We start from the raw sequence: 15,076 nt of genomic DNA, 5'->3' as shown, positions 1-15,076 counted from the left end.
TTAAACATGCTCGCTCACTCTCTCAAGGGAAGGGAAATGTTTGCTGAAAATTAAACATTCATGCCCCAGCATGGTATATAAAAGATCTGCGGTCACATGATCAAGCGCATACTAATCTCACCTAGTTGTGCTTACTGGAAAAGTGAACTGTAATGCTTTTTGAGTTATTTTTGCCGCCTTTGCAAGTTCTCTGAACATACTGGCTCTGAATGTTCAGTTTCAGAAATTTTACTCTGAAGCTCGCCTAATTCAATTCCCTTGTCAGCTTTTTATACTTTGCTTTTTAACCTTTAACATAAGCATTTAACATCTCAAACAATTCCACTGTTTTTACAGCTGCAAGGTCTAGATCCAAAGGAGAAAACTAAACATCATCTTATCAGGACCCAAACCAACAAGGAAAGTTACTCTATCAGTGTAGAAAGTTAAACAGCTTAATGCAAAACTATTACTTCACTGAACAGCAGAGTTCACTCTTCTCAAAGGGTTAGGAATAACCTGACCAATACTTTTAGTTGAATTAAACAGCACGGGATCTTTCTCAACCAAGTCTTAAAGGAATGTTTATCATCTTGAAATAAAGGTAACACAATAACTTGTTTTCCTGTTTCTCAGAGGTCCCTCCTGAAAGAGACACCATTTTTTCACTTACCTGTTCTCTATCATCTCTGGAAGTGTCAGCAGTCAGGCTTTCTTATGTAGTGAAGTTTAAAATCATACAACCTCTGCATTCCTGGGCTGTGTTAACTGAGTAGGACCAGTTGAGCCTGCTGCTAAATATCTGGCACTTGCCAGATAAGGACATCATCTGCCTTACTAGCACCAAGTAAGCATCAACTCCAACAGCCACTCTTGCTTCACAAGTGGAGGAAAGGCAAAAAGACCTGTGTCCAGGAGACTGAAAAATCACTGCTGCCACATGGAGAAAACAAGAAAACAAGTTAATTACCAGGGATTTTCATGGCCAGACAGCTGTTCAGGCTGATGTCCTTCTGGCTCCTGCTAAGCTTGTCACCATCACTGTTAGCACTACTGACACAGCTGCAATGGAAAGATGAAGGAATAAACAGGCTGTAGATAGATGGCTTTACAAGGGTCATAGCGATTTTTTGAGCAAACAACAACTGCAACAAGAGGGGAGTTGGAAGTTTCTCCTTCTGCTCAACTCCTGTTTATCCCACAGGACAGGACATGGTTCATTTACTTGGCTATTCATTACTCCACCAGAAGATGAAAAAACTGCAGGCAGAAGGCCCACCGCACAAGCACTTTTTTATTGTAATCAGGAAGTCGTACAGGTACAGGCTTTGTACAAAAATCTAAGAAAGTAAATTTCCTAGCTCAACTCCAATAGTTTAAAACTGTGCGTCTGGTTTTAAATGTGTGACATTTCAGCAAAAGCTTGAAATGCTCATGAGAGACATTATGTGTTTGTCTGCCTTGCCATAAGTTCTGCATTACAGGAAAACAGAGAGACAGAGTAGGTTCTTGGTTAGGAGTCCAGCAAGCAATTGGTGTCAGAGTTACAGCTTATCTAACTCGCTCTCAGGAAAGGTGATACCTACCAGACAGTGAAGAATCCCACTATTTGTGCTCAGATATAGCTCTGTTGATTACATATTTGACTCCCAGAACTGAGATGGGTCATGTGAGTGTATGTGTGTTTAAAAGAGATTGGCACTCAAATCTCACATTTTTAAAATATTTCCTATGTTTAGCTTGCAAGCCAAAAAGAGGCAGAAAGCATAAAACTTCATCCTATGTACACACACATACACACACTCCTCTTGCATTAAACCAATGTCAGTAAAATCCAGGAGGGTGCTTAGAGTGCCACCACTTGACTTACTTACAAAATGGGGGGGAAGGTGCTGAATGTGTCTGTGGTAGGGTACACCTTGGTATTTCATTCTATAATTCACAGTATGAAAGCTACTTGAATTCCACCTTAGCATGAAAGAGGGAAGGTTTTTAAAAAACAATTTTTGGAGAATTACAAACAGGTTTCAATATTAAATTCTGCTCTTGTCCTCCTTCCCCTACTCGTTATAAAACCCAATCAATACGCAGCCACCATCACAATGTTAAAAATGCATTCAAGGTAGTCGGCTAGTGCCTTGAAACGGTACAGAAGCACTGAAGAAGATAGTTTCCTGCAAGCCGCGGACTGTACTGGCAGTCAGTGAGGACAGACACAGCATGAAAGAACAGCTTTGTCCTTGTGAAACGCACACTTGGCTTCCAGGGCACAGGCTGCTGCATCTCAAGAGGATGGAGAGCTGGGGTGCAACGCATGGGAGGCTAGAACGCTCTCTGCAAGGCTCAGATGAACTGTGCCCTCAGAACAAGACATGTTAGTTCATTGTTACTACTCCTCTGGCTTCTTGCCCCTACTGCTCCAGTATTTGCTATATGCCTCTTGGAACATGTTTTTGCAGGGAATTTTGGCCTTCAGTTTGGTGCAAATAAGGAAAGAACCCCCCATCTTCCGATGAAGAGAATAGGTCTCCTCTGGCGGAGGGATAAGCCGATGCTTCAGCATGACTGGGATTAAACCATGGATCTTTTCAGTGGTGCTTTGGTTGCCGAAATCAAAAGGTTCCTCAGATGCAAAAGCCTCTCCCAGGATGAGGACAGCATTTAAGTGGGCATCTTCCATTTCCTGCCCAAAAGGAAAGAGGCATAAATAACATCACTAGCCATTTTAACCACCAGGGAGGAAAAGGAGCAATGCTAGCGCAAACAGCAGCAGCTCAGGAGAAACACCTAGCTATACCCACAATAAAGGTAACCTCCAGCCCCCAGCAAGACTGATGAACATTTGGTTAATAAAGCAGCTAAACCTTTCAAAAGACCATCTGCCCAGTCATGAAATTTCAGCAGTCGTCACCACCTGCAGGGTCTTGCTGGGGGAGAGAAGGACAGACAGTGGTTTTAGGGCTAGCTGCATCATTATTACCACTCCCAAAAGGAAATGAGAGAACAAAAGCCAAAACCTTTTTTGCCCTCCTCCCTCATCCTTATCAACAGGGCTTTCAGACTGACGTTGGCTTTTACCACATGAAGAAATCTGGTGAAGTCCACAGACCTGCAACAAACTTATCACTAGCCACCACTAAAAGCAGACCTTTCTGCTCCATACCTTGACTTCATAGCCAGTGAGGAATTTCATTTCAATGGACTTCTTCAGCACTCTCTCTCTGTCCATGTCAGCAGCTGCCTTGATTACCTGAATAGGAAGAATACTTTCAGGAGAGCTAGGGGATGACTGAAAAATGTTTTCAGTACAGGACTATTACATAGGCTACAGGTACACATGCTGCCTGCTCACTTCCTTGCCTCTGCCCTCATCTTCAGGGGTCTGCATGTTGGCCAGTTTAAGAGCTACTGGCAAAAAGCTACAGCTGCTGGCTCTCCAAAGCTCTTCCCAGTAGGGCTACACATAGCCCAGAGAACATAAGGGACATCAAAAAAAGCTTCACAAATTAATCAGCCCCTCCCCCAGCAAAACAGTAGAGCCAACTGTGAGAAGCTTTGTGACGTCTGCTGGCCCCTGCAGCTCGACTGATCAAGTGCAGAACATGGTGATCATGAAGGAAGCACTACCACTTTACATAAATTTATCAGTCAGCAAGCTAGAAATCACAGGAAGAGACAGTGAACAGGACAAGCAATTCCTGCATACCCTCATACAAAAATCACTGAACTCTGAGTGCTCTGATACGCTCTGCTGCCCAAGTCTCCCAGTAAGCAACATTACAGTTCTCCACATTCATGATGCAATTTAAACACCCGACTTCCCATAGCCAGAGGCTCGCAGCAGACGTGCAGAAGGCTATGCTAAAGGATGAAACAGGAACAGAGATGTCTCTCTTGCCTCCAGCCCTGCTTCTCTCCACACCCACAGTGGATTCAAGTACAAAGTGATACAGCTAAGAGATAAGCATAATTCTGCAAATATTCTAAGACCCCCAGTGCAGCACTCTAGGACACAGTGCAAGTCCTCACCTCTATGTAGACATCTGTGAACTTCTCATCAAACCCTCGTGTTGCTCCAAAGTCCAGCAGGGCCACCTGGAAATGGACAAACCCATCTGTATTACAGCGTCAACCACTCAAGTAGAGCCAGACCTTAAGACTCCTGACATCTTCATGAAGCTCAGCTGGCTGGAGAGCCTTTCTACTGCAGCTCAGCTTCTCCCAACTCCTTTATTTCCTGACAGCAGCACAAATATTTGCGCTAGTACATGGCAGAAGAGGTATGGCCTATGCTCACATTGTCACCCCTGCTCAGCTGATAACTCCACACAGGCTTGCTGCATGGGGACAGAGCAGCACAGAACCTTTTCCCAGCACTTCCCAACACAGACCTCAGGGATGAACAAGCAATTCCATCTGACCTGCAGGGCACAAGCAAGCAGCCAAACCAACAAGCAGGACATCTGCAATTGCTTCCTCATGCACCCTTATCTTCAGCACAGCACAAGACAAGAGCATTCAACTAAAGAGTCCTTGGCTCAGGAGTGCCCTGGCAGAGCACTGCCAGCTGCAACTTCCCACTGATCGGCTTCGAAACAGACCCTGAGGCTAAAGAAGTAGCTGTGACTGTGTTTAAGGCTAAAGGCAAGCAGGCAGGCAGCCAGCCTTATTAGGAGTCCTGCTCTCCCACCCAGACCAAGCGAGGACAAGTGGTAAAGGGACAGGTTTCAGCTGTCCTACCTGCCTAAGGCTCAAGGACAAGAATCTGAGAGAATCTCAGTAAGGGCTCGTTAAACTCTGGGAGTGCGAAATAATCAAAAAAAATAATCAAAAGCTGGTGAAAACGAGCTCTTGTACAGGCAGAACAGTGGCTGCTTGGGCTTACCTTGTGCAACTGCGGGTCATAGAAGAAGTTTGACCAGTTTGGGTCAGTCTGCATGTACCTGAACTCAAACAGCTCCCGCAGACACAGGACCAGGATGTTGTGACAGATCTTGAAAAGCAGGGAGAGAAAGAAGCAAGTCAGGAAGGCAGCAAGCCCTACCCACACATGTAATTTACAGTGAGCATCAGCAAACAGGGAACACATCACCACACTGGCAGGAGCTATCTGCTCCATGCTGCAAAACTCCTGAAGAGGTTAAAGAGAGCCTCTCAGCAACTCCCAGCCCACACCTGCCAGGGGACATCCTTAGCAGACAGCACAGATGCCATGCAAGTTTTACACCAGCCTGAGCTGTAGTTCCTATCAGCCCCTGGGTGTGCCTCCAGAAAGGATGCTACCCTGTATCTGGCAGCTGAGAACAGCAGGCTCCAGGGGTTGTCCAACTGCATGTGTTACTTGTGTCCTGGTCCTGCCTTTTACCTTCCCAGCTTTGACTACACACCTTGCTGTCGCTTTGAGGGCAAAGGAACATCTTCACAGTGCAAAGAGGGATCCAGAAGCAGAGGTGGGGGAGGCCAGTAGAGCACTACAGCCTACCCTGGTAGAAAGTCCTGCAGGACCCTGGCCAAAATTAAGCCAATGCAGCTCAGAGGAAATGAGATGCAGTTCCAGGGCATTTTAAGTTAAAGGCCCAAATCAGCTAAAGAGGAGAGCCTCTTCCTGTAAAGCTGCCGAACAACACACAGCACTAGGACCAAACCATTACTGAAAGGGGTCTTCACCAGATACAGCCACCATGTACTCCTCAGCCCAGTCTTCTGCTGGGCTTAGCACTGACCCAGCCTAAGGGAGGAGCAGCAGACCCACACCTTGGGACTGACAGGCATAGGGGAAGCAAGAGTAGCAGTCCCCAAAGAGCCCACTGCTGAACTACATACTATAGCAGTGCTTTTCTGTGAGGGTATTTAAGCTGAAGCCTGTTCAGCACAAGAACTGCCAGCCTCATTCTGCCCCTCTTCAGCTTCTGCAAAGCTGAGTGAAACATCAGATCCAAGAGGGAGACAGGAGAGCACCAAATGCAAGCCAGACCCTGCTACCGGACACTGCCATTTGGGTCAGAAGGCTGTGGGTCAGCCAGGCCAGTTGCTTATAGGAAAGAAGGGTGGCTCCTGCAGCAACACCCCACCTCACAGCCTTTTAAAAGCACCGCTGATGATACAGCAATTCATCGGAGGAGACAAGCCCTAAGAACACACAGCTCGGGGGTCTCAGGCAGCCAGCTCCGACATAGTTTCAAGTCCAATGTGACGCTGCAATCTGTTTATCTAGAGGAACATACTCTGCCCTCTTCCCCAGTGACCTGCTAACAGCTGACAGCTCACACTAAGAGAAAAGAAAAATCAAAATACCAGGACAGTTATTTCTGCTACTAGAGCAGCTGCTTGTCCCACCACAGCACTCCAATCCCTTGCTATATTCAGCACCAACGCCTACCCATCCCCACATCCCCCCTCCTGTTTACCAAGAGATACTTTTCCAGCAGCCCTGTGCAGCACAGGTCAGTCCCACAGGGGATGACACCCAACCGCTTGCACTGAGATGATTCTGCACTCCTGCCCAAAAGAGCAGCTGCAAAACAAGACCCCTCTCCTCTAGCTGACAATCCCTCCCGAACTTAAGGTCATCAAGGAATTACGCAGCTAGGCTACCCTCCCTTCAGCCGCCTTTCCCATTCACCCCCTCCAACCCCTCCCTGCTGAATGCTGGCACCTGCAAGGCCTAGATCAGCCTGGGGAGACTCCAACATCACTGCCAAATTCCCTACACAGAAATCTTTCAAGAAGCTCCAGGCAGTCCCCAACTCCAGCCCCACTTTGCACTGCTCACGGTTTGCCCTTCCACAAAGCATCCCCCGGTCTACCAGACACCAGGCAGACCGAGCACGCTGCTTTGAGCAAGGGGAGAAGCAAGACCGCCCCACAGTACCTCATTTCGAATCTCCTGACTCAGCCCTACAGCTTGATCCAAGGGGAAGCCAGGCACCAGCTCTGTGGTCAGGACATGCTTGCTGCACAGCTCATCCACTACTCTTGGGACATAAAAGAAGGGGTGGTCTTTCAGCAGCTCCCTAGGGGATGGAGAAAGGAGAGGAAAAGATTAAGAGCCCTGAGAGCAGCCGGACCCCTCCATACCACCTCACACGGTACAGAGCCCCTTCACGCAGCCCCCCCCACCCTGGCTGAGGCTGCCAGGAGATGTTTTCCTCAGCCGTTACAGTAGGGATCAAGTCACCAGAAACCAGGCCAGTGACTTACAGCTGCTGCTGGCTCCTGAGGTCACATCTCCTGCCAGAGCAGTGATGTTAGGAGAGCTCCAGGCTGGTACATCAAGGGGCACTGGGCTGCTCTGCTCATCCCACTTGACTTCAGGGCCAGACTACACACGTGGAAGAAACAGGCCTTTTCCAAGGGGAACAATGCCACAGGGGCAGTTCTGCAGAGGGACAGGAGGGGCATCCAGCCTCCGGCAGCTCTCCCTCATCCAGCCTTCACGTAAAAACAATCTGGTCCCCACTGGTAAGGCAACACAAGGGAGCAGGCAGGGCTGGTGGTATTAATTGCTGTAAGAGGGCTGAACTGAAAAACCTCCTAGACTAAAGGACGGAGAAGCTTACAACAGGCTGATGTAAGAGTACACAGAACACTGCTGCAACCTGGCCTCAAGAGTTACTGCAGTACCTCCACAGGTGGCAGAACAGACAGGCTCGCGATGAATTAGAGAGGATATGCTATCACATTTCAGTGACTGAAAATACGCCTGGCTGAGACGAGGTGGTAATTCTAGGGGACAGCTCAGGCCACAAACACACACCCTTCCCCTGTGCTATATCCCAGAGCATGTCATTCATCTCCCCACTGTCCCTGAAGTTAAGCGACCTCTCCTGCGTTTCACGCACACACACGGAGATGGGAGCAGTTGAAGGCAATGGTGTGAACATACTGGAATTTCCTTGCGCAGGCAGCTTCTCTCTGGTAGTCACACTCCAGGGCCAGCTCTCTGCTCAGGACTTCAATCAAATGCTCAGGGAACAAGCCTGAAAGTCAAACAGCAGAGAAGAGAGTAGGATTAGAAAAAAGGAGCCCCTCAGGCTAAGCTTTCCAGAGCTGCAGCTAAGGAGCAACCTGCTATCCAGCCAACTCTGAGCTGAAGAGTACAAGAGGCCCCAGAGAGCCAAAGTGTATTTCCAACTAAATACAGGCTCTGCAGGTAATCCCAGGCCAAGGCTACGCAGCTGCTCCTAAAGCAAGGTACATCCACACCGTTCTTGTACGGCAGGGCTCCGTCCTCCCCCAGCTCCCACCCCACAGCCCAAGCTGTCTGTTCCTGGTGTTAGCATGGCTGTGCAGAGACACACACCAAGGAGTAGAAGCACCTAAACACTAGCCTGGGCAAAAGCAGCAAATAAAGGCTCCAAACCAAATCTGCCTACAACTGGGAGCAGGCGCTGCCAGGCAGAAACAGTCAGCATGACTAAGACAGTGAACTGCAGCAGCACATAGCCAGGGGCTGAGTTGCCAAGTCCAGTCTTCTCAGTCTTGGGAGTTGGAAAACCGATCGACTTCTTGGGCCAGACACAGCTGAGACTGCAGCAGCCTCTGCAGGGCCCTGCCCAGCCGCCACAGAACAGTTCCAGGTTTTGTCAGCACTCAGCCTGATTTTAAAGCAATATTTGTACAGTCCCACTAAGATTTACAGCTGCTGCAGGCAGATATTCAGAAAAAGGAGTAGTAACTCCTGCATTCCCTATGGGAAAAGGGACTTATCCATGTGCTGGGACACAAGCCCCAAGTCTGACAGTTCTCCACAACTCTGACTGGGGAGAAGAGAATGACTGGGAAGAGCAGAGAATAGCAGGCATGGAGGGCTGCAGGAAACATGGAAAAGAATGAGTTCTGCCAAACGTACCAGAAAATAACAGGGACAAAGCAAGGCTACCTAACCTGAACACTGCCCATGCTTCATGCCTAGAAAGCCGTCAAAAGTGAGTATACCCAGACACTTTATACTTTGCCAAGAGTCCCTATGGGTCCTTCACTATAAAGAGCACACAGAGACAAGTGCACATTACTCTGGCAGGTGCATGCATACACATGGCCAGGAAAAACCAACGCAGGTGCACTTCCCGCCCCTCTGCGTGGACACTGGAGCAGGCACATGGCCAGCAAAGGCAGTGGCAGCTCTGCAGCAGGGGAGGGGAGCAGAGCGTGGCTCCCCAAGTTGGCCCTGCACCCATTGCCTACATCCACTACCTCTCCTGCTTTCTGTAGATCTGCTCCTGGGCAGACTCAGCAATTCTTAAGTCCTTTTCACTGTTTCCTTGAGGCTGTTTCCTCCCTCCAGTCTACGGAGAGAAGTATGCAATGAGCTGCTTCAAAGGGGTTGGCAGAATTCAATATGCGCCAGCAGGAACACAGGGCCTGCCAAGGGTCTCCGTCTTTTTACCTTCAGGGAGAATGTTGCTCATGCTCAGGACAGTCATCAGGTTGTTAACATCGCTGTTGATGCTCTGGGCGACTCCGGGGTACTGCAGGACAGAATGGGAGAGGGCAGTGTTGAGATTAGATGACCTGGTTGTACAGAGTGAGATAAAAATGCCTTCCAGCTCAACATCCACTGACCCCCAGAACACAGCCACCTACAGCCTGGCCATGAACCAGGACATACCTGAGCCACACACCCCTCCTCTAAAAGCTTATTTAAAGCCCAGAATCTAAAATGGGAGACAGAGAGACAGGCTAAGATGCAGCTCCCTGCAAACAAAACAGCCTGTTCAGGTTCTCTGACAGGGACTCTTCCAACACATGAAAGGTTCTCAGACACACAAATCTCACAACAGAGATGGTAGTTGCTCATTTCCCAACCACAGCTGAAAGCCTGTGCCACTGACAGCCCCAGAGTGTTTCATCCACAGCAGCAGGGCAAGCAGTGAGGGCCCAGCCCAGTCCTGGCAAAGATGCCTCCTGCTCTTTCTCACCTTGTCTGTTAAGAAGGGAAACCAGCCTACACTGCTGTGGAACAGAACATGTGCTGATGCTACAGGGTTAACATTCCATTGCTTTTACCGTGGCCTAACTTCAGAGAGTACTTTGGACACAAATGGCTTGAGAAGAAGACACCAGTACCCATCCATACTGTTTCTAAAGTCTCCCCACTTCACAAAAAACACCAACCAGATGACCAACTTTGCCTGGGACCCTGGTCGGTCAGCAAGGGATCTCACTTCTTTGGAGTATAAACCACGTTGTACAAGGGGTTTCAGCTCCAGAACTCAATCGTGTTAGAAATACCTGCTTGAAGTTGCTGACAGGACAGCCTTAGTGTGAGTCAGTGAATACCCTCCTGCATCATCAGACTGCCACTGCTCAACAGTCAGTGCCTGCTCGTCACTTAAAACTTCTTTAACCTTTGGGCTGTGGCCAGGAAGGGGCATGTGGCATGTGCACATCCCAGAGAGGGGACTGACCTATGGCACAGGTAGGACCCTCACACACAGCCCTAAAAGTACAAGCAGTCCCTCACCACCGTTATCACCACGCTGCAGTGGTATTACCTATGAGACGTCTCCCGCTTACCTGGAGTCAGAGACTGGCTCAAGCTGCAGAACCTTTTCTGTCCCTCCCTCCTGCTTGCACTAGGTAAGACATTGCTGGACCCAAATTTTCACTTGCATTAAGATGTTTCTTATCTGTCTAGCAGTAAACATACTTATGCAGCTCCCCTGCCGTTTTATAGGGCACAGATGAGACAAGGCTGGTCTGTAAAAGCCCACCTGGATTTTCATGGCAACTTCTTTCCCATTTTTCAATCGTGCCAGGTGAACCTGACCAATTGAAGCAGCAGCAAAGGGGCGTTCTTCAAAGGACTCCAGTTTATCCCTCCAGTTGGGGCCAAGGTCATTGTTCAGAGTTTTCTACAAATAAAAGAAAGCATCAGGGTATGGGAAGCAAAGATTTAAAATTTTCGCTATTGGAAATAGTGTTCCTCTAAGGTGACTCACACAGCCTACAGTAGTTCTGAGTACCTATACCCTGCTTTCTAGATTGTCCTCCCTTCCTCATCATTGCATACCACCACGAGGAGTGGTCCAGCCAGCAGTGCTCCCCCAGCTCTAAACAGATGCTGATCAGATCTGTGTGAAGCTCTGTTGCTCTGGCTTCAAGGAGAGAGATCTTGAGCACAAACCCACTGCCTTAGCAATACAGAAGTCCTCTTCTTGGTGCCACTTATCTTCCAGAAAATGAGCAAGGAGTTAGATACTTCTCCTTTTTCATCATGCTGCCAAGCTGAACAGAAGCAATCCAGGCACGTAAGAGTGACTCTCTTTAAGGCAATATTGACAAGTAAACATCACAGCCTGCTTTAACAGCTTTTTTGCTACATTGCCAGACTGCCACATTTAAGTTCTGGCTCTGCTCAGTGTCTTTCAGAAGATAAGTAGTACTGGCAATTCCTTTTGCCTCACATGTCACGTCTTAATTTACAGAGGGAAGTAGAGAGAAAGAGAGACCATGTACATTATGGAAAGCAAACTTTGTTTGCTTCATTCTGGCTCTTCTTGATGGTGGGTTAGATTTAACAAAAAAAGTAAGGACAAAGTTGCTGTTAATTGTCCGTCAGACTAAGGCTTGTAAGTTTGTTTCTAAAATGGGATGTAGGCACTTCTAGACACTGGCTTAACATCCATGAGAAAGACAAGAGAGAGGAAACAGAAGAGGAGGCTACATTCAACAAGACCCTATAACCATATTTGTATGCAACATCCTGTTCCATCAGCATAGTCTTGGGACATAAAAAACCCCGCACTGCTGAGCTTCAATATTTTGGAAAGAAAAGGCAGTACATAACTGAGATAAGGAATCAGGTGTTCCCCACAACTGCAAATATGCAACATTTATTGAAAGAATACTCCTAAAAATCCCCATCCACCTCCCTTGCTGGGGTATGTCACAGGTGACATTTATTCTGTTATTGTCCCTCCTCCCCTGATAAGCAGGAAGGAATATTCCTCACCATCATCTGCTTTATCGGCATGAAGTCAGCACTCTGACGTACACGCTCAAAAATCCTCTGGAGATGGGGGTTGATGAAGGCATCATCTGCCAAGGGAAAAGCACACAGCAGTCAGTGCAAGCGCCGCATTCTCCAGTTGTTCTTCAGCACACAAAGAAACACGCACCTGCATTCAGACAAGCCAGGTTGTCCTGCCCCCAAGCACACCCCAGCGAAGGTTTTGGAAATAATTTTAGCTCAGAAACTCTCCACACCCAGAAGTAGCACCTAAGGCATCACACCTTTAGAAATGAGGCAAACAGAAGTCCTGTGCGCAAGTAGCAAAATAAAGGGAAAAAAGCTACTCCTCCTTTTCACTCTTGGAAAAAAACTGCATATTACCCAAACATCTCCTAAGCTACCCTACTGCTACAGCAGGAGAAAGTTTCTGTGCACCCCCTCCCAATGACCAAGGGAAAGATAAAGTATGAATACAGTAGAAAGCATGCCGAGAAATTTTTTATACTTTGGAATCAAGCATCAGTCGTCATAGTGCTCCCTGGCTTTGTCCAGCAGCGCTGCCAAGAGCAGTGGGAGCTCTGCACAGCATGGAGGCTTTTAGTGTGATGGCAGGTTGCACAAAGCCAAGAGCAGAGTTCTCTGCACGAGACACTGTCATCCACCAGCTCGTCTTCTTGCTGAGACCAGTACAGCATTCAGGTCTAGGAGAGGCCACTGTGTCATGGAAACACAGGTCACAGAAGGAACCCTCTGGAGAGTCATCCCAGTGCTCCCAGGTTCCTGGCATGGTTTACTCCAGTTCATTCTAAGGGGCAACAGCTTCTCTAGGAAGCTGTGCCATGGTAAAACACCACTTACGCAAGTATTGAACTCTTAAAGGAATCAAGATTCAGCATCTGCTACTGTAAACAACTACCCAAATGCAAAGCAACTACAAGTGGGCTGAAGAAAACACAACTGAGCCAAAAGTAAGTTATTTTAAGAGTCAGAAGGATTTAGCAAGCAAATATTTACAAGAAAGAGGAGGGGTAGGAGCATCTTGAAAGATTAGTCCTCTCCTTTGAGCAAAGGCTTCTACAACAGTCCAAAGAAAAGCCACCAGTTCTGGCAAACTTTTCATTTCATAAAGGCTTATGGAGGAATTAGATTTATCTGCTGCTTTCCCAAGACTGGAAGAGAGTCCAAGCTAACAGCTTTAATCTTGAGAACTCAACCCGCACATGCACTTGTGACATTCAAATAAGAATCTCTCAATTCCTCTGCATTTACAGATGCACATATAACCATAAGTCTATCCCAGGAAACAAGAAACAAACAGCTACCTTAAGAGCACTGTCCTGGGAAGAGGGGTGGAAAGGAATGGCGAGAAAAAGATACATAATGCAGAGACATGACATTAACACTCAGCATTGTTTAGTAATTCCCACCGAAGCCATAAGCAGCATTTACAAGTACTAACAAAACTCCCCTGTGGAATCAACAGTTTTTAAGAGGAGCTCCCATTCTGTCACGGCAAGTCAGAGATTAACAGGCTTTGCAGGAACAGTGAGTTGAACTCTTGAGAGGTTATAACGTCACAACAGGACAGCCAGACATTGCATTTGCCTGCGCATTCCAAACACGGAAAGAAACTTCTGCCCTGTCATCGATGGTGTATCACTGCTAAGCCTCTGAACATTATAAAAACTATTCTTAGGGATATGTGAAAGTGTTAGCCATCATGCTGTAACGCAATAACCTGCACCTCCTAGGATGACTGTGCAGAAAGAGAATGGACCTCACTAAAAGTGACTCCTGCTCTTAGAAGACGTTTATGTCAAGGTATCAGGGTCTGCCACAGGCAATTAGCATCAACTTACTGCTATTTTGCTTATTGCTGACATCCAAAAAACTCACAAGGTATTTCAGCCTATAGTCTGAGAGGGCGTTCTTAACTGGGGCTGCTTGACCACCGCTGCTTTGTTCATTAGCGCAACACCAAATAGCCAAGAAACCTGCAAGTCCAGAGTGACTGTACAGAAACTCAACAGCAACGTTAAAAATCAGTCATGCTGCGGAGGCAACTCTGACAAAACGAGGCTTACAACACGCTGATGAACAGGGTTATACGTCTTTGTGGTAAACTGATGAGGTCTTACCGGAACAAAACACAAAGCAAGAGCCAAGGCAGGGCACTCTCAACTGGCAAATGCAGCTGCCTTTCCAACATCTTCCTGAGCACACGCACCAAAACATGGCATGATTTTGGGCCCTTGGCATCCTTTCTGTGCATGACCTTCAGGGACACGCACCAAAACATGGCATGATTTTGGGCCCTTGGCATCCTTTCTGTGCATGACCTTCAGGGGTGCGGGTCCCTAACAAATCCACTGATTCCCAGAAGTAGACATCAGGGTTTTTAAGGACACTGCTTTGTAAATTCTGAGTGGTTTAGCTCACAGGTGCTCAGCTGCACCTGGACAAGGCAACACAGAGCCCCTGTGCTCAATTAGCACACATCCCTGTTAATAGAAGAAGCCAATTCAAACTCCTCAGGCCACAGAGAAGCCCATGAAGTGGCAGGAACTGTGTGAAGCCCTCCTGTCCAAAGAGCCAGCCCAAGAACCAGATACTCCACGCTGTTGGAAGTGTCTAACCTATTTCAGCACAACTGTCCCCCAGCAAGGTTACCAGGGGCCTGTGCTCTTGCCAGGCATTGCGGCACTCCACGCACTCATCGCAAGAGTCAAATGAGGGCTGGGCAGTGCCACAGAGGTTGCTAAAGGCCTGGATGTTCTTGACACCCAAGTGAAGTCAATCGGCAAGTGTTTGACACTCCTGCCAGAGCTCAGTAACATTAGGAGACAGCAGGCAAGTGACAAAAATCCAGAGCATTACTGCTCCTCAGAGCTGGCCTTTCACAGCTATTCCCTCTTCACTCACATCCAAGCCTAGGGCAGCTGTGACCAGGCTCTGGCACACATCAGGTGCAACTCAACAATGTCTTAAGAATTTTAACTTAATCCCCACCTATGGTAGACAAGTTAACTTCAAAGCTGATTTCCAGATGTGGCTCACTCACCCCACATACCAGAGGCCCTGGCCACAGAAAGCAAGGAGCACAAGAGCAGCTCCTGGATCTGCACCGTGAACCACCAGTCA

General features: G+C 47.8%; 1 protein-coding gene across 1 annotated transcript in view; it reads right to left on the bottom strand.

The window, feature by feature from the left end:
* Positions 1–1,252: 1,252 nt before the first annotated feature.
* Positions 1,253–15,076, bottom strand: part of COQ8A (coenzyme Q8A) — a 46,131-nt gene continuing 32,307 nt past the window's right edge. The window contains exons 7-15 of the mRNA XM_009813521.2: positions 11,936–12,021; positions 10,695–10,835; positions 9,368–9,449; positions 7,865–7,958; positions 6,851–6,992; positions 4,865–4,972; positions 4,009–4,074; positions 3,143–3,229; positions 1,253–2,662 (exon numbers count right to left, since the gene is read on the bottom strand). Coding sequence (XP_009811823.2) covers positions 2,369–2,662; positions 3,143–3,229; positions 4,009–4,074; positions 4,865–4,972; positions 6,851–6,992; positions 7,865–7,958; positions 9,368–9,449; positions 10,695–10,835; positions 11,936–12,021 — 1,100 coding nt within the window. The 3' untranslated portion in view covers positions 1,253–2,368. The remainder of the gene's footprint in view (positions 2,663–3,142; positions 3,230–4,008; positions 4,075–4,864; positions 4,973–6,850; positions 6,993–7,864; positions 7,959–9,367; positions 9,450–10,694; positions 10,836–11,935; positions 12,022–15,076) is intronic.

The sequence above is a fragment of the Gavia stellata genome, chromosome 2, assembly GCF_030936135.1.
Source record: "Gavia stellata isolate bGavSte3 chromosome 2, bGavSte3.hap2, whole genome shotgun sequence".
Lineage (NCBI taxonomy): Eukaryota > Metazoa > Chordata > Aves > Gaviiformes > Gaviidae > Gavia > Gavia stellata.
The sequence above is the reverse complement of the archived record's forward strand: the minus strand, read 5'-3'. Positions and strand labels throughout refer to the sequence as shown.